Raw genomic sequence first — 23,067 nt, 5'->3', positions numbered from 1 at the left:
GTCAAAGGCCTTACTAAAGTCCATATAGACAACATCCACTGCTTTACCCTTGTCAATTTCCCTAGTAACCTCTTCAAAAAATTCAAGAAGATTAGTCAAACATGATCTTCCAGGCCCAAATCCATGTTGACTGTTCCCAATCAGACCCTGTTTATCCAGATGCTTATATATATTATCTCTAAGTATCTTTTCCATTAATTTGCCCACCACTGAAGTCAAACTAACAGGTCTATAATTGCTAGGTTTACTCTTAGAACCCTTTTTAAACAATGGAACAACATGCGCAGTACACCAATCCTCGGGGACTATTCCCATTTCTAATGACATTTGAAATATTTCTGTCATAGCCCCGGCTATTTCTACACTAACTTCCCTCAATGTCCTAGGGAATATCCTGTCAGGACCTGGAGACTTATCCACTTTTATATTTTTCAAAAGTGTCAGTACTTCTTTTACTTTGAACCTCATAGTATCCATAGCTACTCTACTAGTTTCCCTTACCTCACATAATTCAATATCCTTCTCCTTGGTGAATACTGAAGAAAAAAAATTGTTCAATATCTCCCCCATCTCTTTTGGCTCTGCAGATAGCTGTCCACTCTGTCTCTCCAATGGACCAATTTTATCCCTCGTTATTCTTTTGCTATTAATATAGCTGTAGAAACCCTTTGGATTTACTTTCACCTTACTTGCCAAAGCAACCTCATATCTTCTTTTAGCTTTTCTTATTTCTTTCTTAAGATTCTTTTTACATTCCTTATACTCCTCAAGCACCTCATTTACTTCATGCTGCCTATAATTATTGTAGATCTCCCTCTTTTTCCGAACAAGGTCCAATTTCCCTTGAAAACCAGGGCTCTTTCCAATTTTTACTGTTTTCTTTCAACCGAACAGGAACATAAAGATTCTGTACTCTTAAAATTTCCCCTTTAAATGTCCTCCATTTCTCTTCTACATCTTTCCCATAAAACAAAATGTCCCAGTTCACTCCTTTTAAATCATCTCGCATCTCATCAAAGTTAGCCTTTCTCCAATCAAAAATCTCAACCCTAGGTCCAGTTCTGACCCTCTCCGAAACTAATGGTATTGTGATCACTGGACCCGAAGTGCTCCCCAACGCATACCTCCGCAACCTGTCCCATCTCATTTCCTAACAGGAGGTCCAGCACTGCCCCTCCTCTAGTAGGTACCTCTATGTATTGCTGCAAAAAACTATCCTGCACACATTTTACAAACTCCAAACCATCCAGCCCATTTACAGAATGTGTTTCCCAGTCTATGTGTGGAAAGTTGAAATCTCCCACAATCACTACCTTGTGCTTACTACTAACATCTGCTATCTCCTTACATATTTGCTCTTCCAATTCTCGTTCCCCATTTGGCGGTCTATAATACACCCCTATAAGTGTTGCTACACCTTTCCCACTTCTCAGTTCCACCCAAATAGCCTCCCTAGATGAGCCCTCCAATCTATCCTGCCAAAGCACTGCTGTAATATCTTCCCTGACTAGCAATGCAACACCTCCACCTCTTGCCCCTCCAATTCTATCACGCCTGAAGCAACGAAATCCTGGAATATTTAGTTTCCAATCACAGCCCTCCTGCAACCATGTTTCACTGATCGCCACAACATCATACTTCCAGGTGTCTATCCAGACTCTAAGCTCATCCACCTTTCTTACAATGCTCCTAGCATTAAAATATGCACATTTAAGAAAACCCCCGTCTCTTATTCTCTGTTTATTTCCTTTTTTTTCTTTCTCCTCTTGTGCCCGAGTGCTTCCCTTTTCTGCTTCCTGCCTCCCATTCTGTCTAATAGCTTTCTCTATTTGAGTCCCTCACCCCAACCATTCTAGTTTAAAGTCTCCCCAGTAGCCTTTGCAAATTTCCCCGCCAGGATATTGGTCCCCCTCGGGTTCAAGTGCAACCCATCCTTTCTGTACAGGTCCCACCTTCCCCAAAAGAAGTCCCAATGATCCAGAAACTTGAATCCCTGCCCTCTGCACCAATCTTTCAGCCACGCATTTATCCTCCACCTCGCTCCATTCCTACTCTCACTGTCGCGTGGCACAGGCAGTAATCCTGAGATTGTTACCTTTTTGGTCCTTTTTCTTAACTCTCCTCCCAACTCCCTAAATCCTCCCTTCAGGACCTCTTCCCTTTTTTTTACCTATGTCATTGGTACCTATATGTACCACGACCTCAGGCTCCTCTCCCTCTGATTTCAGGATATCTTGGATGTGTTGAGACACATCCGAGACCTTGGCACCAGGGAGGCAGACCACCATCCTGGTCTCCCGACTGAGTCCACAGAATCGCCTATCCGACCCCCTAACAATAGAGTCCCCAATTACTATTGCCCTCTTCTTTTTGTCCCTACCTTTCGGAGCAACAGGGCCGGTCTCTGTGCTGGAGGCCCGTCCGCTGTCACTACCCCCGGGTAGGCTGTCACCCCCATCCGTACTCAAACAGGAGTACTTATTTGCGAGGTGTACCGACATTGGAGTACTCACTCATCCCTGCCTCTGCCCCTTGCCCTTCCTTAGCGTGACCCACATGTCTCTCTCCCGTAGTCTTGGAGTGACCACCTCCCTATAACTCCCATCTATGACCTCCTCACTCTCCTTGATCAGACAGAGGTCATCGAGCTGCCGCTCCAGGATCCTAATACGGTCCCTTAGGAGCTCCATCTCGCTGCACCTGGTGCAGATGTGGACGTCTGGAGGGGCATCCGACACCATGACCTCCCACATCTGACATCCAAAACAGTACACTGCTCTGACTGCCATTCTCCCGCCTTACCCTGGATCCGATACAAGTATAATACAATAGAAACTGCAGGGAGAAATCAGCAGGTATCTGACTCACAACAGCTGCTCCCTCTTGACCTTTAATCAGCACCTTTATTATATAAACAAAAAGCACTGTACCCTTGGCTCACTGTACCCTTGGCTCACTGTACCTTTACTAGAGCACTGTACATTTAGCCCACTGTACCCTTGGCTCACTGTACCTTTACTAGAGCACTGTACATTTAGCCCACTGTACCCTTGGCTCACTGTACCTTTACTAGAGCACTGCACCTTTAGCCCACTGTACCTTTAGCCCACTGTACCTTTACTAAAACACTGCACCTTTAGCCCACTGTACCTTTAGCCCACTGTACCTTTACTAAAACACTGCACCTTTAGCCCACTGTACCTTTAACCCACTGTACCCTTGGCCCACTGTACCTTTACTAAAACACTGTACCTTTAACCAGAAAGCACAAATGCTAACCTGAGGTTGCACCCAATCAGCTGCTTCCTCTAGTCTGCTTCCACCAATCAGCGGCTTCCACCAGAAACCTCCCTATGGAGTGTGGAACGTTACGGATTTCGGTAAAAGCCCTGACCCTCCTCCACTGTCTCCAACGGTCCTGGGCCTCTGTGAAATAAAGCCCCGCGCCCGATTTAAGTACTCACCACCCTGACCCTCCTCCACTGTCTCCAACGGTCCCGAGCCACTGTGAAATAAAGCCCCGCGCCCGATTTAAGTACTCACCGCCCTGACCCTCCTCCACTGTCTCCAACGGTCCCGGGCCTCTGTGAAATAAAGCCCCGCGCCCGATTTAAGTACTCACCGCCCTGACCCTCCTCCACACTCACCAACGGTCCCGGGCCTCTGTGAAATAAAGCCCCGCGCCCGATTTAAGTACTCACCGCCCTGACCCTCCTCCACACTCTCCTCACACAGATTCACCGATCCCTGCCTAAACCACAGAACCTTCTTCTCCACAGTGGGCAACCTCCTCAAGCCTCGGGCCAACACTCTCCCTACCTCTACTCCGGATCTCTGCAACTCATTCCTCCACTTTTTCGCTGATAAAATCAGCACCATCTATCAATCTTTATCCCCTGTACCCGACTCCCCAGCATGTCCTCCACCACCTACCAAGGCCCCTCCTTTCAACATCTCCACTGACCTCCTTACCCCTCCTCCACACTGCTTCCTCTACCAGTTTGACCTGGTCACCCCTACTGAAATCTCCAAACTCATCAGCTCTTCCAAACCCACTACCTGCTCCCTCGACCCTCTCCCCACTCCCCTGCTGAAGTCCTGCCTCCCCGTTCTCTGCCCCTACCTCACTAATCTCTTCAACTCCTCATTGTCCCAAGGAATTGTCCCCTCCGCTTTCAAAACTGCTGCTGTCACACCAATCTTAAAGAAACCTGGTCTTGATCCCTCCTCTCTCATTAACTACCGCCCAATCTCAAACCTCCCCTTTCTTTCAAAAACCCTGGAGCGTATCGTTGCGTCGCAACTTCATTCCCACCTCCTTGCGTATAACCTACTTGAACCCCTCCAATCTGGCTTTCGCCCCCTCCATAGCACAGAAACTGCTCTCCTCAAAGTCCTCAACGACCTCCTCACCTCTGCTGACACTGGTTCCCTCAACATCCTCATCCCTCCTCCTCGACCTGAGCGCAGCCTTCGATACAATGAACCATAGCATCCTGCTCACCAGACTCAAAGACCTCGGCATTGAAGGCTCTGCACTCAGCTGGCTCCGTTCCTACCTTTCCAACAGATCCCACTTCATCTCTCTCCACAACCACACCTCTGCTACAGCCACAGTCACTCAAGGCGTTCCCCAAGGCTCCGTACTCGGCCCCCTCCTCTTCATCATCTACATCCTCCCCCTTGGTCAGATACTCCGCCACTTCAACCTGGACTTCTACTGTTACGCCAATGACACCCAGATCTATCTCGGCACCAAATCCCCCGACAACCCCCCCCCCTCTCCCATATCAACTCCTGTTTGTCAGCTATAAAAACCTGGATGCAACATAACTTCCTCAAACTCAACAGCGATAAGACAGAATTCCTCCTCATAGGCTCCAAAGCCACACTCAGCAAAATCAGTAACCCCACTCTCACCATCGACGGCACCACTGTCTCCCCATCTCCCCAGGCCCGCAACCTTGGCGTGATCTTTGATTCCACCCTCTCCCTTGAGCCTCACATCCGCCATGTCATTAAAACCTCCTTCTTTCATCTCCGCAACATCGCCAAACTCAGACCCTCTCTCACACCTCCCGCTGCTGACTCATCCATGCCTTCATCTCCTCCCGACTGGACTACTGCAACTCACTTCTCTTTGGCATCAGCTCCACCTACATCAACCGACTCCAACTGAACGCAGCCGCCCGACTCATCACCCACACCAAATCCTGGCATCACATTACTCCAGTCCTCAAACAACTTCACTGGCTTCCCATCACCTACAAAATCCTGGTCCTCACCTACAAAGCCCTCCACCATCTGGCCCCCCCATATCTCACTGACCTCCTCTCCCCCTACCAACCCTCACGGTCCCTCGGATCCACATCAGCCGGTCTCCTCTCCATCCACAAGTCCAACCTCCGCAGTTTTGGGGGCAGAGCCTTCTCCAGGGCAGCTCCCAGGCTCTGGAACTCCCTCCCCCAACTGATCCGCAATTCCGTGTCCCTCACCATCTTCCAGTCCCGCCTCAAGACCCATCTATTCACCTCTGCCTATCCTTAGCCCCACGTCCCCCTCCCTTTTCATCTGTGCATTAATTGCCTCATATTGTGTTTTGTCTTTACTTTGTATACTAGTCATGTCTCTACTATTTATTTCATTCCCCTTACATGTTTTTCCTCTACCTGCTAAATTTTTGTAAGGTGTCCTTGAGACTCTTGAAAGGCGCCCATAAATAAAATGTATTATTATTATTATTATCAATCTTCTCTGCACCCTTTCCAGCTGTGTATGGTGGGGAATCTGGTCTGGATGATGGCCTGTGTGACGTCCACAACTCTGCAATTTCTCGCTGTTTCAGGCAGAGCTATTCCCAAACCAAGTAGCCATGTATCCTGAAAACCTGATTTCTGCAGTGCATCTGTAGAAGTTAGTAAGAGCCCTTGGAGACATGCTGGATTCCTGAGGAAGTAGAGGCATTGGTGTGCTTTTGTGGCGTTTGTTTTCATAATTATAATAACAATTTAAAAATGGGTGAAGAGAGATGGAAGGGATAATCTGAGAATATAAGAAATTGGGGCAGATAACATGGCTCCCCGTGTCCTTCCCCTGAGAACCACCCACTTCCCTTCCCTATTCTCATGATCCTCATCTCTCTTCGGGGCAAATTCTCTCTTGAACGTATTTAATGACCTTTACTCCACAACTCTCCACAGTAGACTATTCCAAAGATTCACCATCCTCAGTGGTGAACCCCCGAAAAGCACCTGGACCTGATGGTATACCCGGTCGTGTTCTAAAAACCTGTGCGGACCAACTGGCTGGAGTTTTTACGGACATACGCCACAGTTGTTACAGACTTCGTAAAGAAATGTGTGGAGTACTGCATCCCTACAAAAACCTTCCGAGTGTTTCCAAATCAGAAACCTTGGATGAACTTTGAGATCCGCACTCTTCTGAAGTCCAGACACAGAGCATTCACTTCCAATGATACAGTGGCCTACATGAAGTCCAGATACGACCTTGGTAAGGCCATCAAAAAGGCCAAAAGGGACTTCTGCTCCAAACTGGAGGATGAGACAGATGTTCGGCAGCTGTGGCGGGGCCTGAATACAAGGCGAAACCAGGAGGCAGCTCGAATGTTGGCTAAACATCACTCCCTGATGAGCTCAATGCGTTTTACGCAGGCTTTGATAGGGAGAATACTGATGTGCCTTCCTGAACCCCCATTCGCTGTGATGGCATTTCAGTCTCAGTCACAGAGGCCGACGTCAGGAAATCCTTCAGTGGGGTGAACCCCCGAAAAGCACCTGGTCCTGATGGTATAGCCGGTCGTGTTCTAAAAACCTGTGCGGACCAACTGGCTGGAGTTTTTACGGACATTTTCAACCTCTCACTTCTGAGGTCTGAGGTCCCCACCTGCTTTAAAAGGGCATCAATTATACCAGTGCCCAAGAAGAGTAAGGTGACGTGCCTCAATGACTATCGACCAGTGGCACTAACGCCAGTGGTGGTGAAGTGCTTTGAGAGGCTGATCATGGAGCAAATCAACTCCTACCTCGACAAAAACCTGGACTCACTGCAGTTCGCTTACCACCACAACAGATCAATGGTGGATGCGATCTCGCTGGCCCTTCACTCCACGCTGGACCACTTGGACAACAAAAACTCATATGTCAGGCTGTTAGTCATCGACTACAGCTCGGCATTTAACACAATCATCCCCTCCAAGCTGGTTACCAAACTCGCAGAACTGGGTCTCTGCGCATCCCTCTGCAATTGGATCCTCGACTTCCTCATTCACATACCACAGTCTGTTCGTATTGGTGGAAATGTGTCAGCCTCGATAACAATCAGCATGGGAGCACCTCAAGGCTGCCTGCTCAGCCCCCTGCTGTACTCACTCTATACTCATGACTGCGTAGCCAGTCACAGTACGAACTCCATCATCAAGTTCGCTGACGACACCACTGTTGTGGGGCATATCACTGATGGGGATGAGTCAGAGTATAGGAGAGAGATCGAGTAACTGTCCATATGGTGCCAGCGCAATAACCTGGCCCTCAACACCAGCAAAACCAAGGAACTTAATGTGGACTTTGGAAGGAGTAGGAGAGGGACCCACAGCCCCATTTATATCAACAGGTCGATGGTTGAAAGGGTCAAGACGTGCACATCTCTGAAGATCTTTCCTGGTCCGAGAACACTAATGCAATTATCAAGAAAGCTCATCAGTGCCTCTACTTCCTGAGAAGATTACGGAGAGTCGGTTTGTCAAGGAAGAGTCTCTCTAACTTCTACAGGTGCACAGTAGAGAGCATGCTGACCGGTTGCACCGTGGCTTGGTTCGGCAATTTGAGCGCCCTGGAGAGGAAAAGGCTACAAAAAGTAATAAACACTGCCCAGTCCATCATCGGCTCTGACCTTCCTTCCATTGAGGGGAATTATCGCAGTCGCTGCCTCAAAAAGGCTGGCAGTATCATCAAACACCCACACCATCCTGGCCACACACTCATCTCCCTGCTTCCTTCAGGTAGAAGGTACAGGAGCCTGAAGACTGCAACAACCAGGTTCAGGAATAGTTACTTCACCACAGCCATCAGACTATTAAACCTGGCTCGGACAAAACTTTTATTATTAATAATCCATTTTCTGTTATTTGTACTTTATCAGTTTATTTATTCATGTGTGTATACATTTATATTATGGTATATGGACACACTTATCTGTTTTGTAGTAAATGCCTACTATGTTTTGTGTGCTGAAGGAAAGCAAGAATTTCATTGTCCAATAAACTCACTTGAACTTGAACTGCTTCTCCATCTGAAAAGAGTCAAGAGTCAAGAGTATATTTAATTGTCATTTGGACCCCTGGAGGTCCAAATGAAATGCCGTTTCTGCAGCCATACATTACACACAAATAGACCCCAGACACAACATAATTACATTTTACATAAACATCCATCACATAGCTGTGATGGAAGGCCAAATAAACTTATCTCTCCACTGCACTCTCTCCCCCCCGATGTCAGAGTCAAAGTCAAAGCCCCCGGCTGGCGATGGCGATTGTCCCGCGGCCATTAAAGCCACGCCGGGTGATGCAAGGTCGCACACCGGGTCTTGATGTTGGAGCCCCCGGTGTGCGCTCGCAAAGTCCCGCATTCCAAGCCGCGCGGGGCAGTGGTGTTAGGCCCCGCTCCAGGAGCTCTTCGACCCCGCAACTCGGGCGGGAGAAGTCGCCGTTGCAGGAGCCCCGAAAAGCGGTCTCCCTCCAGGGATCCCGGTGCCGCCGTCCGCAGACCCGCAGCAGCAGCCTCCGACTCAGCAGCAGCAGCGGCGGCAGCGGCAACGCTCCTCCACCGCTCCACCCGCTCCGGTCTCGGCCAGCTCCGCGACGGTGAGGTGAGTCGGCACCTGAGTCCCCGGCTTCTTCCTGTTGGAGGCCGCTCCTCGTTGCGGCCCCAACGACAGCTGAGACCCAACGAGAAAAGGTCGGGTCTCCAGTGCAGGGAGAGATTCAAAAGTTACCCCCACTCCCACCCCCCCCCCCCCCCACACACACCCCAACATAAAATAACAAAAACTACATTAAAACACAGACAAAAAATAATAAAAACGCGGACAGGCTGCAGAGGCCGCTGCTGACCAGGGTCGCGCCGCCTACCTAAACGGAGGAGCTGTTTATTCTTGAATAATGACCCTCTTTTTAGATTCCCCCAAAAGGGAAATCATCTTCTCAACACCTGTCTTGCAAATCCCCTTCATAACCTTCCATGTTTCATCAAGGTCACATCTCATTCATCAAATCAGCAATGAATACTGAACAAACCTGCTCAACCATTACTCATAAGGCAAACACGTCATTGGAGCAATCAAACAAATATGCATTATTCTGGGCTGCCTTCAATGCAAGTTATCTTCTCCTTAAAGGGCCTGTTTCCCTGCTGTATCTCTCAACTCAACTAAACTGCAGATGTTAGAATCTTGAGTAAAACACTGCTGGAGGAACTCCGCGGGTCAGGCAGCATCAGGGGAAAGAACTAACAGATGGATTTTCAGGTTGGATCTGAAGAAAGGTTCAGAATGTTGTCTCGATTAGAGGGTATTACCTATAAGGAGCGGTTGTTTTCTCCAGAATGCCGGCGGGTGAAGGGAGACCCCATATATGTTTATTAAATTATCAAAGGTATTGATAGGGTGGACAATCATAACATTTTCATCACAAAAGGTAGGAAATGTCAAAGACTAGAGGCATAACTTTTAGGTGCAAGATTAAAGGGGATGTGCAAGGCAGATATGAAAGTGGCTTTTATGAGATTTTGCTGAGAAACTATATTCTGCACTCTGGTATCTTTCACTTTGCTCTTGATTTTCCTCGTGTTTGGATTGTTTCGATTATTTTAGAGTATATCTGATTTGATTAGATAAGCACGCAAACAAAAGCTTCTCACCGTACCTTGGTCCGTGTGTCAACAATAAACCTAAACCAGCGAGGATTAGTTATACAGCGTCATGGTCAGCACAGATATTGTGGGTCAAAATGCTTGTTCCTGTGCTCTATTTTTCTATGTTCTATGAAACTGTGAGCTGAAGGGTCAGTTCTTGCCCTGTACGTTTCTATATTCTATAACATTGTGGGCAGAAGGGCCTGCTCTTCTGCCGAGCCTTTCTATGTCGAAATGATGAATAGAAATTCTGAATCAATGCTATAAGACTGTTCTGTAAGACAAAATGGTTGGCCAGGTAGACTGAAACAAAGGACATAAGATGGCTGCTGACCAGGCTTGCTGGAAAAGGCTGTTAGGAGGGAATACACAATGTCTTGCAGTTACTGCTTAGTCATGAATAAAGGATCACAGGCCCAGTGTGACAAGATTGAGGAATACACCCCCCCCCCCCCCCCCCCCCCCCCCCCCCCCCCCCCCCCCCCCCCCCCCCTTGCCAGGAAGACTAAGGGATGTACTGGTCTGAGATTATGTGTGGGTCCTCTTTCAACGGTGGCATTAACATATCAAGAGCCTTGCAATTAAGGGCAGGCAGCTTGACTCTTTGCTAGGTTGTTAACCTGTGTGAAGACTCCTGATCAATAAACGTACGTTTAAAGCAACCCCGGTGCCTGGTCGATTATTGTCGAAACAACCAATGTGAGAGAGTTATGGAAAAACAGGGGATTCCTTACCTCGACGGGCCATAAGATTGCCAATCAGATCCTGGTCTCTGACCTGTTGAATGCTATCCTCCTGCCCTCTGCGGTAGCCGTAATCAAATGTGCGGCCCACACGACAGGAGATTCCCCAGTCCAAATCGGTAACAGGTTGGCTGACGATGCGTCTAAGTATGTTTCACGCGGTAGATTTAAAGTGGTGGGTAGTATGATGAGGCAGGTGAAAAGCCTTTCTATGGGCTCGTCTGAATCTGAGAAACCTATGCCAACCATAAATGATGTATTGCTCTTACAGGGGGACGCCTCTGTTGATGTTATAATGGAATGGGAGCAGCTGGGCTGTCGGAAGGCTGACTCCGGATTGTGGCTCACGCCGGCCGGACAGACCTGTATGACAGACCAGTTAGCGACCTGGGTCGTTGATTGCCTACATCTAGCCACTCACTGTGGGGCCACCTTGCTGGTAGACGCTCTCTTACAGGCATGGTGGCATCCTCGACAAAGTTTTGGCAGCCCAAACTAGTGCACGATGCCTCACCTGTGCTACACACAACCCTGGTAAAGGAGTTGTCTGCCAGACGGGTCGTACTCCATTACCTACTGCTCCGTTTGAAACCTTACAGACGGATTTTATTGATTTGCCTAAGTGTCAGTGTTATAAACATGTACTTGTTATTGTTGATGTGTTTTCTAGGTGGATTGAAGCTTTTCCAACCACTGATTGCACTGCCTCTACGGTGGTGTCTATTTTATTACGGCAGGTTGTTCCTCGCTTTGGGGTTCCAAACACCATCAGTTCGGATAACGGCCCTCACTTTATTGCCGCTATCAATAAAGAATTGTACCGACAGCTGGGCGTAACCCAGCGGCTGCATTGTGCTTATCGCCCACAGGCTGCAGGAATGGTGGAACGCTTGAACCAGACCCTGAAGACCAAGCTGGCCAAGCTGGTGGACCAATCGGGCTCCACCTGGGTTAAAATGTTGCCTGTTGCTTTGTTCCAGATCAGAGTCCTTCCAGCAGGGAAGACAAGGTTGTCTCCTGCAGAGATCATCTATGGCCGACCTCTGCGCACCCCCTGGACAGACATTATCCCGGCCACAATGACATTGCATCACATGACGGAGGAGATGGTCTCTTACGTCCTTGCCCTTACAAGGGCCCTGCGTGAGATTCATGGGGAGGTCAAGGCCGCTTATGTGGGCGACATAGATTTTCCCGTTAATGGACGGATCACCCCGGGTTCTTATGTGTTGATTAAGAATTGGGTTCGTAAGGACACCCTTTCTCCTCGATGGTTGGGCCCCTTCCAGGTTCTCCTCACCACCCCCACCGCGGTAAAGGTAGAAGGACGATCGGCGTGGGTGCATTTGCACCATTGCAAAGTGGTTGGTGACACCAAGCAAAGGGAGGAGGTCGAGGTCAGGGAGGGGGGATCCAGTCCACGGGAAGCAGGGCACGAATTAATTTTGCCATGAAATTGCACGTTCTTTTCTTTTTCCCTCCCTTGTCTTCACAGATACGAAATAAATTGCTGAGATGAGGGTCTTTGTGGCATTAATATGTGTGGCGACCACTGCAGGGTTAATCGGTTTTGGCTGGAAATGGACAAAGCCTGAACACGGACGGAACAAACGGGAAAAGAGAGGGGAACGAGAAAACTCCAATTTATTCATCCAGGCACACAACGAGCTATTCGGGAAGGGGCAGGTGGTTTGTTATCCACAAATGACATCAGTTACCTCCCTGTTTACCCCATCCCCTGCATGGGGCAGAACTGAACAACTGGTGAAGTGCCAGGACAAAAAAAACGGTCCCTGTCAAGCCCGATTAATGGTGGCCTTATTGGGTTTGGGGACCACCCCCGAGGAAACTAAAAATTCTGTACGAATGATGGTCTTACAGCGTGAGCAGGAGAGACTGTTACCATTCCCCAACGACAGCGAAAACGATGAAGTGAGTGAGGAAGGAGAATTGGGGGATAAAGGTCGGACGGTCCAAGAAGCCTTGGCCAGGGAACTAAAAGGTTACGAGATTCGGCGAATGGGACTTTTAAATGGACTATGAGTGTTGCCATAAGAATGGCAAAAGGGGGGAATGATGAATAGAAATTCTGAATCAATGCTATAAGACTGTTCTGTAAGACAAAATGGTTGGCCAGGTAGACTGAAACAAAGGACATAAGATGCAGGGGGAATAAAGGATCACAGGGGGGGGGGGGAATGTGGAAGGGTAGGTGCTAATTACGTGTGGCATTAACATATAAAGAGCCTTGCAATTAAGGGCAGTCAGCTTGACTCTTTGCTAGGTTGTTAACCTGTGTGAAGACTCCTGCTCAATAAACGTACGTTTAAAGCAACCCCCGGTGCCTGGTCGATTATTGTCGAAACAACCGATGTGAGAGAGAAACGTGAATCAACACAACGACACTGGGGGCTGAAAGGTCTGCACCTGTGCTGTACTTTCCTGTAAAAACGCACAAAGTGCTGGAGTCACTCAGCGTATCAGGCAGCATCTCTGGAGAACATGGATAGGAAACCAAATCAGCAACATCGTAGATTAGCTTTGGGGAGGTGCATGTGTACCTCTCTCTCACTTGGAAAGTCTGTTTGGGTCCCTGGAAGGAGGTGACCTTTCTATATTCTTTGACATAGTGAGTTGTAGGGCCTACTTATGTGCTATATTTTTCTACATTCTTTGACACTGCGGGCAAAATGGACTGTTCCTGTGCTGTATATTTCTGTTATATAACACTGTGGGCCAAAGGGCCCGTTTCTGTACTATAGACAATAGACAATAGCAGGGCTCAAAATTAACGGTTGCCCGGGTGCCATTGACCACTCAAAGCGCCGCCGGGCAACCTAAACACCGAGTAATTTTGCCCGGCTTGGCAACCAGATACTGGTTTGTACCGAAGATAGACACAAAAACTGGAGTAACTCCGCGGGTCAGGCAGCATCTCTGGAGAAAAGGAACGCAATGTTTTGTGTCGGCGGTGACGGATGTATTGCGTGGGAAAGATACTAGGTGCGGGGTGATGAATGGTTGCAGCGAATGACGGCCCCCGAACAGCGACACATCTCCTCCTCCTCCCGCCCCCCGCCCGGCCTGATAAGGGCCGCTGCTTGCAAACCCGCTGATGGCACTCTTTCAAAACAAACCCTCCCGCACGCCGAGGCCGGGAGGAGGGAGGGAGGGGGCCTCGGCGTGCGGGTTTGTATTGAAAGCGGTTATGCCGTAGGCGGGTTTGCAAGCAGCATCCGCTATCAGGGTAGAGGAGGTGGAGGGAGCTGCTGTCGCGGCAGCTGCTGCTGCTGCTGTGCGGGACCCGTCTTTCGCTGCGCCACTTCTGAAGCAGCTGCACCATCGATCCGATAGCTATAGGATCTTTGAGCTGCACCGCTCGGCCCGGCAATTTGCTGTTGGCTGGCGGAGGAGGGAGGCGGTGGCGAGGAAATCCCAATGGCCAAGGCAGCGGGGCGATGTTGTCCGAGGAGCGCTGACCCTCCTTCCTCTATACCTCGCCCCCCCCCCCCCTCCCTTATCCTGGGACCCCTCCTCTACATCCAGCACTGATCCGCATTCCCGCCTCTATTCAGTCCTCATTGACATCCCCTGTGCTCCACCCCATCCCCCCCCAATCTATTCATCCTGCGCTGATCACCCTATCCACCTTGCATTGATTCTCCTGCCCTCCATCCATCCTGCACTGGTTCCCCAATTCACCCTGTACATGCCCCTTTCCCATCCATCCTGCACTTCTCCTCCATCCATCCTGTACTGATCCCCCATCCATCCTGTACGAATCCACGCATTCATCCCGTACTGACCCACCCTCCATTTACCCTGCACCTTCCCCTCATTCATCCTGCACAGACCCTCCGATCCACACTGTACTGACCCCCCCCCCCCCATTCATCCTGCGCTGATCCCCCCCCCCCCCCCCCATCCATCCTGTACTGATCCTCCCATTCAAGAATGGAGGGAACAGTCTGAAGAAGGGTCTCGACCCGAAACGTTGCCTATTTCCTTCGCTCCATAGATGCTGCCTCACCCGCTAAGTTTCTCCAGCACTTTTCTCTACCCCATCCATTCCGTACTGAACATCACTGTACGACATCCATCCCATACGACAACATCACTGACATCCCCCGTGCTCTCCCCTCACAATTTTACCTACTCCAACCAACACAAACTAATTCACCTGCCTCGATCCATCCATTCTGCATCGAATGTCTTCCCCCCCCCCCCCTCCCCCCCCCCCCCCCGCCATCTATTCACCCCGCACTGATTCACACACACACCCTCCCTGACCCTATTGTCAAGGAAATGGCTTCAGAACGAACATTGACTATGTTTGTCGGAATGCAATCGGAATGTGTTTTAATTCCCAATGTTATTATTTGTTTTAATCCATAAAGATGGATTAATTATATTGTGAACACATGAAACATTCACTGCTGCCGTTGACACGTTATTACAGAATTCGTTTTAACGGCAAATCAATGCTCTTAATATGGAATATCAGTACTGCAGTTATTTAATGAGTAACATTCACAACTATACGTACGCATATATGTTATCATGGTCCAGGATTTATTGACACAGGTTGATCATACGCTGAATAATCCAACCACATTTTTGTTTGGAAGTGGAAAGAACTAATAGAAATTGCATTAATTGCAATGTGTAAAAAGAGTTGAGATACTGTCTTATAATTTTGCTGCATGTCATTGTGGGATATATCATGTCTTGATTGGTGAATGTTTAGTTTGTGACTTTATTTGAAGCAGAAATAATATGTGAATGCTTCATTGAGTATATTTCCGACTGGTAACTACGCACTTCGTCCGAGCACATTATCGCACGCGTCATGCAAGCCACCTTAAATGACAACCTAAACTGTCATTTGGCAACCTAAAAAGCTGCCAAGGTTGCCCGGCTGGCAACAGGGAAAAAAAGTTAAGCGAGAGCCCTGCAATAGGCCATTTGGCCCTTTGAGCCAGCACCGCCATTCAATGTGATCATGGCTGGTCATTCACAATCAGTACCCTGTTCCTGCCTTCTCCCCATATCCCCTGACTTCGCTATCTTTAAGAGCCTTATCTAGCTCTCTCTTGAAAGTATCCAGAGAACCAGCCTCCACCACCCTCTGAGGCAGAGAATTCCAGACTCACCACTCTCTGTGAGAAAAAGTGTTTCCTCGTCTCCATTCTAAATGGCTTATTCCTTATTCTTAAACTGTGGCCCCTGGTTCTGGACTCCCCCAACATCGGGATCATGTTACCTTCCTCTAGCGTGTCCAAAACCTTAACAATATTATATGTTTCAATAAGATCCCCTCTCATCCGTCTAAACTCCAGAGTGTACAAGCCCAGCGACTCCATTCTCTCAGCATAAGATAGTCCGGCCATCCTGGGATTTAACCTTGTCAACCTACTCTGCACTCCCTCAATAGCAAGAATGTCTTTCCTCACTTTAGGGGATCAAAACTGCACACAATACTCCAGGTGTGGTCTCACTGGGGCCCTGTACAACTGCATCTGTATTGATTACTGCTCTGTATTGTATGACACGGTGGGCCGAAGGAGCTGTTCCTGTGCTGTATTTATTAGAGAAGATAGACACAAAATGCTGGAGTAACTCAGCGGCTCAGGCAGCATCTCTTGAGAGAAGGAATGGTTGACATTTTGGGTTGAGACGACCCATTTCCCCTGGCGATTCTGCCTGTCTCACTGAGTTACTCTAGCATTTTGTGTCTATCTTCAGTTTAAACCAGCATCTGCACTCTACTTTTGTAAATTCTACGACACAGTGGGCCGAAGGGCCTGTTCCTGTACTGTACTTTATTTTATAGAAGATCGACACAAAATGCTGGAGTAACTCAGTGGGACAGGGAGCATCTCTAGATTGAAGGAATGGTTCACATTTCGGGTCAAGACGACCCAAAACATCACCCATTCCTTCTCTCTAGCGACACTGCCTGTCCCACTGAGTTACTCCAACAGTGTGGGCCGAATGGCCTGTTCCTGTGCTGTAATGTTTTATGTTCTATGAAACTGTGGTCCGAAGGACCTGTGCTGTACTGTTCTATGTGCTCTGACAGTGGGCCGAAGGGTTCTGTGCTGTACTTTTCAAGTTCAAGTTCAAGTGAGTTTATTGTCATGTGTCCCTGTATAGGACAATGAAATTCTTGCTTTGCTTAAGCACACAGAAAATAGTAGGCATTTACTACAAAACAGATAAATGTGTCCATATACCCTGATCTAAATATATACACACATGAATAAATAACTGGTAAAGTGCAAATAACAGAAAGTGGTTGTTAATAATCAGAGTTTTGTCCGAGCCAGGTTTAATAGTCTGATGGCTGAGGGGAAGTAGCTATTCCTGAACCTGGTTGTTGCGGTCTTCAGACTCCTGTACCTTCTACCTGAAGGTAGCAGGGAGATGAGTGTGTGGCCAGGATGGTGTGGGTCTTTGATGATACTGCCAGCCTTTTTGAGGCAGCGACTGCGATAAATCCCCTCGATGGAAGGAAGGTCAGAGCCGATGATGGACTGGGCAGTGTTTAACTACTTTTTGTAGTCTTTTCCTCTCCATGGCACTCAAATTGCCGAACCAAGCCACGATGCAACCGGTGCATGCTCTCTACTATGCACCTGTAGAAGTTAGAGAGAGTCTCTACATTCTGTGACAGTGTGGGCCGAAGGGCCTGGTGCTGTCCTGTACTTTTTTACATTCTGTGACACTGTGGGTCGAAGGGCCTGTTCCTGTGCTGTACTATTCTACAGTCTCTAACAGTGTGGGCCGAATGGCCTGTTCCTGTGCTGTACTGTTCTACATGCTATGCCACTGTGGGCCGTAGGGCTTGTTCCTGTACTGTACTACTCTTTGTTCTGCATGATGGGTGAGGACTGGATGGACAGAGAGGTCTGTTTCCCCGCTGTACAAATTTACTGTGAGCGCGGGTTCCTACCTTATAGAGTTCAGCGGCCTCGCCAATCGGGCTGGTGGAGTGGCCCTGGTGATCGCGGGACGTGGCACACACCACACAGATCGCCCTCCGGTCATCGCTGCAGTAAACCTTCAGCCTCTCGTCGTGCACCTGGCAGCGGAGCTCCGTCTGAACCACCGCCTCGTCCAGTCTCAGCTTCAGTACATTCTCCACGATGTTGGACACGAACCGGTTGGGCCTGAGCGTCTTCTCGGGCAACAGCGCCCGGCACTGCGGGCAAGTGATCGTCCCTCGCTCCGACTGCCAGTGCCGGACGATGCAGGTCCGGCAGTAATTGTGACCGCAGTCTATCGTTACAGGATCGACAAAGAAATCCAAGCAGATGGGGCAAAGCGCCTCATCTTTCATCGACTGTAGCACGTCTATGCTCGCCATTGCTGTCGCGGGCCGTGAAGTTTCACTTTCGCTCGGATGGAGAAGCGGCGATTTCCGGTACATTTCTTTGCACAAATCTGCAGATTGTAAAGATAGACAATGCTGGAGTAACTCAGCGGGTCGGGCAGCCAATGCCTCTTCTCTCGAGATGTTACCCGGCCCGCTGATTTACTCCAGCATTTGGTGGGGAGAGGGACAGGGCAGTGTTTACCACGTCTTGTCATCTCCTTCATTCCCGGGCGTTCGAGTTGCTGAACCAGGCCGTGATGTAACTGGTCAACATGCTCTCCGCTGTACACTTGTAGAAGCTCAATAGTATTTGGCGATATAGCGATTCTTCTCAATTTGAAATAAAATATCCCCTAAGGGAAAAAAAACCCAAAACACTTAGAATGTAGTGTGGGTGGTTGCTGGAGTCTGGGCAAGTTGGGGAGAATGAAATGAGATTACTGTAAATGAAAAGCTTGAGTGGAATACAAAGTGCTGGAAGGACTCAGAGGAAATAGACAGGTGATGTTTTGGGTGGGTATCTTTATTCCGACTTACTGTAGCGGGGGTAAGCTGAAATAGAGAGGTGGGGCAGGCCAAAGCCTGGCAAGTGATGGGTGGATGCAGATGATGGGGGGGGGGGGGGAGGGGGGTGGTGGATTGACAGATGGGTGGACAAAGGCAATAGATGAAACGTAGACAAAATGGTGTTCGGGAGAATTAGTGAAATGTGAACCCAGAGACAGGGATATAGAAGGGACAGGGGAAGAAGTGGGTCAGGAAGTAATGGATGCAAACTGGCAGTGGGGTCACTGGAAATTGGGGGTGGGAGGTTACTTAAAATTGGATAATTTAATGTTCATATTGTGAGATTCAAAAATCACAAATGCTCTTGAGACAAATTCAGACAAAGAAGTGTTTTTATTAATTTCATATTCTGCAGAATAGGTGCCTCTCCTCTGATGTCCCCTAGAGGCACACGAAGATGGAGATGCTTTCTATCTTTATACGTTTCTTCACTATGGTCACTACCTCATGTCTCCCCATCGAGTTTCGTCCAATCATAACATAAAGCCCACATTCCCACGAGAATGTCCAGGAACATCTCGGACCATCTCCTGACGTCAAAGGCTTCTGCTGGAGTTTTTATCTTTGTTAATTTCTTTATCTAGAATTTCTCTCTGTTCTGTATATTGTTACTTTATTCTACCAGCAGTCTGGCTTCTGCTGACAGCTCATTTCTTTCTAAGTTATATTTTTCAGAGTTCTAGTATAAATCAACCATCCCTATTAACCCTTTTCTCACAATCCACCATTTTTCTTTTTGCTACGCATCTTTTGATTTATACTATATCTTCCTTTTCTAGTGCTAGCAGCAGATTCTTCGCCTCCCTATCCTCCTCTCGCTAGTCATACTGTGTTCTGAAGGCCAGCGCAGGGAATGATACAACATCCGAATAGGCACAAAGTCAATGGTTCCTTCCCTTCACGCACAGTCTACGGGCTGATATTGTCTGGTGGGGCCTCCACAGGACCCTTAAATCGGTTTGCGTGTGTCCACCCTTTTTCTTTTGTTCGTACTGCTGTCTCGGTAACACAAGGTAGGGTCCAGTCCACTTTGGTTGCAGCTTTTCTTCTTTCCATGATTTTACAAGAACCCAGTTTTCTGCTTTCACAGAATGGATTGGCAAGTCGAGATGGGGACTCTGTGCCAGCAGCCCCTTGGTTTTTAATTCTGTAATACAACGAGATACTGCCAGTAAACAGTTCCTTAAGAAAACATCATTACCATGGTGGGTATTTCTTCTATCTTTCCCAAATAATAAAAACCTAACTTGTTCAACCTTTCTCTGTATCTTAGTTGCTGAAACCCAGTCAACATTCTAATTGATCTCCTCTGTACTCTCTATTTTGGTAACCTGTTTCCTATAATTGAACCTTGTCAAAGGCCTTACTGAAGTTCACCACTTTAACCTCATCAATTTTCCTAATAACCTCTTTTAAGAAAAATCAAGATTAGTCAAATATCACAATCACAAATCCATGCTAATTCTTCCTAATCCTACCCTATTAATCCAAATTCCTATAATATTGTCTTTAGTATCCTTTCCATTATTTCCCACCACTGATGTCAAACAAGTTCTTGTTAAAACTCTACTCTTCTTTGTCCTCCTGTTCACTAACCTAAGGGCTATTATCTATTCGTACCTGTGGGACAGCCCTCATGTAATTATTGAAATCGTACTAGGTATCTCAACCTTCTAAACGAACATCGGTCGGTGATTTAGAAAACTCATACATACACCTTGTCTTCAGGTTTAAAGGGTCCTTCCTCCTGGTCCATCTCCAACAGCTTTTACTTTACCTGTTCATAAATAGACTTGTATATCATAATTAACTGTATCATATACTTTTTTAATTCTATCTTTAACTGTTCCAAACTCGGTCCCTTGTAGGGACTTCTCCATTGTGCCACCCACTGGTTAGTTTGCATGCAACATTTCTTCAGTGCCAATGGCAGAGCATTACACAAATCTTATTTATATTAACCTTCAATGTTCCATTTATTCTTTTCATCAAATGAAAACAATCCGTTGTCAAAGCTGATTTCTGTAGGTTTACCAAACCTCTTTATTACCTTATTCAGCATAAACGACACTACAGTGCTCATACCTAAATCGATTCAGACTTACCCTGGACATCTCTTCCAGATGCTGTTTCAGCTGCTTTGTCTGCATTTTAATTTAACTTCTTTGACATGTACTTTTTCTGTTTCACCATACAATTTCAACATTTATTCCGATCTAGTCTGAACTATATCCTGCCTTTCCCAAGGTCATCATCCGCTGTCTTATATTCTGAAGTATTTCTCTCTCTTCACTTGTGGAACAAACCAACAAATTGTCCACATCAGCAAATACTTTCTAAGGGTATACCATATAACCATATATCGAACCTGCCTCCACCACCTTCACTGGAAGCTCATTCCACACAGCTACCACTCTCTGAGTAAAGAAGTTCCCCCTCAACTTTCAACTCTGCCTTTCCCATCTAATAAAAAAACCTACCTCATCCTAGCCTTTCTTGACATCTTTCCTTAAATCCCTTCCTCTCTCTTGGGGACCCCAGTCCTGTTAGGGCTTATAATCGCCAAATTAATTTCACTTCTGATAGGACTTTGAGGAAAAGTTCCCCAAGACATGTATTATTGGCATGTAATTCTCTGGCCCCGCTTAGTTCCCTCATAGGACTCACTTGTGTCAGTTCATCACTTATTTCAGTCTTTTCAACCAGGGGCTTTGTTCATTGACATTGACCGCAGAGACCAACTGTTTGCTGAATCGGGGGTTGGAAATAAATGACAATCCCACCACCTCCTTCAATTCTGCTTGACTTTAAGAAGAATGACTTCCACCACAATAGTTCATAATATAATTTTCACTGGTTGCCTTCTATTTCTTGTTCATTTTCAACTCTCCACCATTTCATTCCCCTTTGTTCCTTGGAGTTCACCATAAGTGGGTAATATTTGCTGAGGGGCCTGCATACCATCGGTCATGACGGCATCCAACCAGAAGATGGCGCTGTGGCCAGTAGTCATGCTGCAGTGACGGCATCCAACCAAATGATGGCGCTGTAGCCGGTAGTCAGGCTGTAGTACTGGCAGCTGAGCTGACGGTGGCGCTGTTGCCAGTACGTTTGTGAGCGGCGGCCATGTTTGTAGTCTATTCCGGTCATTGTAACAATTTACATCATGCATCTTTATCTGACACTTAGCGGTTCCCACCACTTTTACCAATGGTGCCTTCAAATCTTTCATGACCAATAATCGTCCCACGTTCTCCTCCTCCAAAGCCCTAATCCATTTTTTTTAAATTTTATTTTTTTAATTTTAGCCCTCTCAGTTCATGGGTGCTCCAAGGGATAATCTGTGTCATCCTGTCGTCTCCTACTTCTGCTTCTCTGTCTCTTTCTCTCTCTTTCTGTGTCTCTGTCTTTCCTCTCTCTGTATCTGGCTCTCTCTCTCTCTGTTTCTCTGTCTGTATCTCTCTCTCTCTCTCTCTCTCTCTGTGTTTCTGTGTCTTTCTCTCTCTCTCTCTCTCTCTGTATTTCTGTGTCTGTATCTCTCTCTCTCTGTGTTTCTGTGTGTCTGTATCTCTCTCTCTCTCTCTCTCTGTGTTTCTCTGTGTCTCTGTCTCTCTCTCTCTCTCTGTGTTTCTGTGTCTATCTCTCTCTCTCTGTTTCTCAACTTGAATGTCTACCATAAAACAACAAATCATAAAAGCTGGTCATGTTTCATCAATTAACTTATTTCCAATTATTTCAATCCATATTCACCATTATTTTAAATGTCCAATTCCTAGCACTAGTAACAATTTTCCAAATTAACTTTACTGACAAGAAATCTAAAAGAACATCAAGAAACGATTAAAAGAAAATCAAAAGCTGATTTTTACAACTTCCCTTTTCCAGGTTACGAGGATACAAAGAGTTAATTTTACAGCTTGTTCGCAATCCCCCACGGCTTGCAGTATTTTTAACTACAGTGGAAATATCGCCCCCACCACGGGGGGGCCGTCTGTGTTCAATTTTACAACTTGTTCATTCCAACCTTTCATCTTACAACCATTCGTTCCAAACCGGTTTTTACATACAAATCACATTTGTTCCGTTCTTACTTCAAATAGATTATTCATTTTATATTTTCTCCCTGTCCTGCACTCTTGTCCCCGGCCTTTGCCGTCTTCTTATCTGCTACTTTCGGGAGTAACTCCCTCATCATCCTGTCTCTCTCTGTTCCTTATTTGCTGTTTTTCTACTGCCTGCAACATAATCTTTACTACTTGTTTTTCACTTCTGTGAAAAGGAATTGATCTAACTGTTCTTGTCAGACCTATAGGATCTTCAAGGAGGCTATTTAACAAACCCCCTTCCCCCTCAGGGTCCTCTCCTAGGTACCTCCCTCAGGGGTCTAATTTCTACCAAACATCTTACCAAAAAAGCCCTTCTGCCCTTTGACTCCCCATCCTGTTGGCCG

At 47.3% G+C, this 23,067-nt stretch overlaps 1 protein-coding gene across 1 annotated transcript in view; it reads right to left on the bottom strand.

The window, feature by feature from the left end:
* LOC129693700 (uncharacterized) overlaps positions 1–23,067 on the bottom strand; it is an 82,980-nt gene that overhangs the window by 23,580 nt on the left and 36,333 nt on the right. The window contains exon 9 of the mRNA XM_055630482.1: positions 17,628–18,204. Within this exon, the coding sequence (XP_055486457.1) occupies positions 17,628–18,204 (577 nt within the window). The remainder of the gene's footprint in view (positions 1–17,627; positions 18,205–23,067) is intronic.

The sequence above is a fragment of the Leucoraja erinacea genome, unplaced genomic scaffold (assembly GCF_028641065.1).
Source record: "Leucoraja erinacea ecotype New England unplaced genomic scaffold, Leri_hhj_1 Leri_396S, whole genome shotgun sequence".
NCBI classification, from domain to species: Eukaryota; Metazoa; Chordata; class Chondrichthyes; order Rajiformes; family Rajidae; genus Leucoraja; species Leucoraja erinaceus.
The sequence above is the reverse complement of the archived record's forward strand: the minus strand, read 5'-3'. Positions and strand labels throughout refer to the sequence as shown.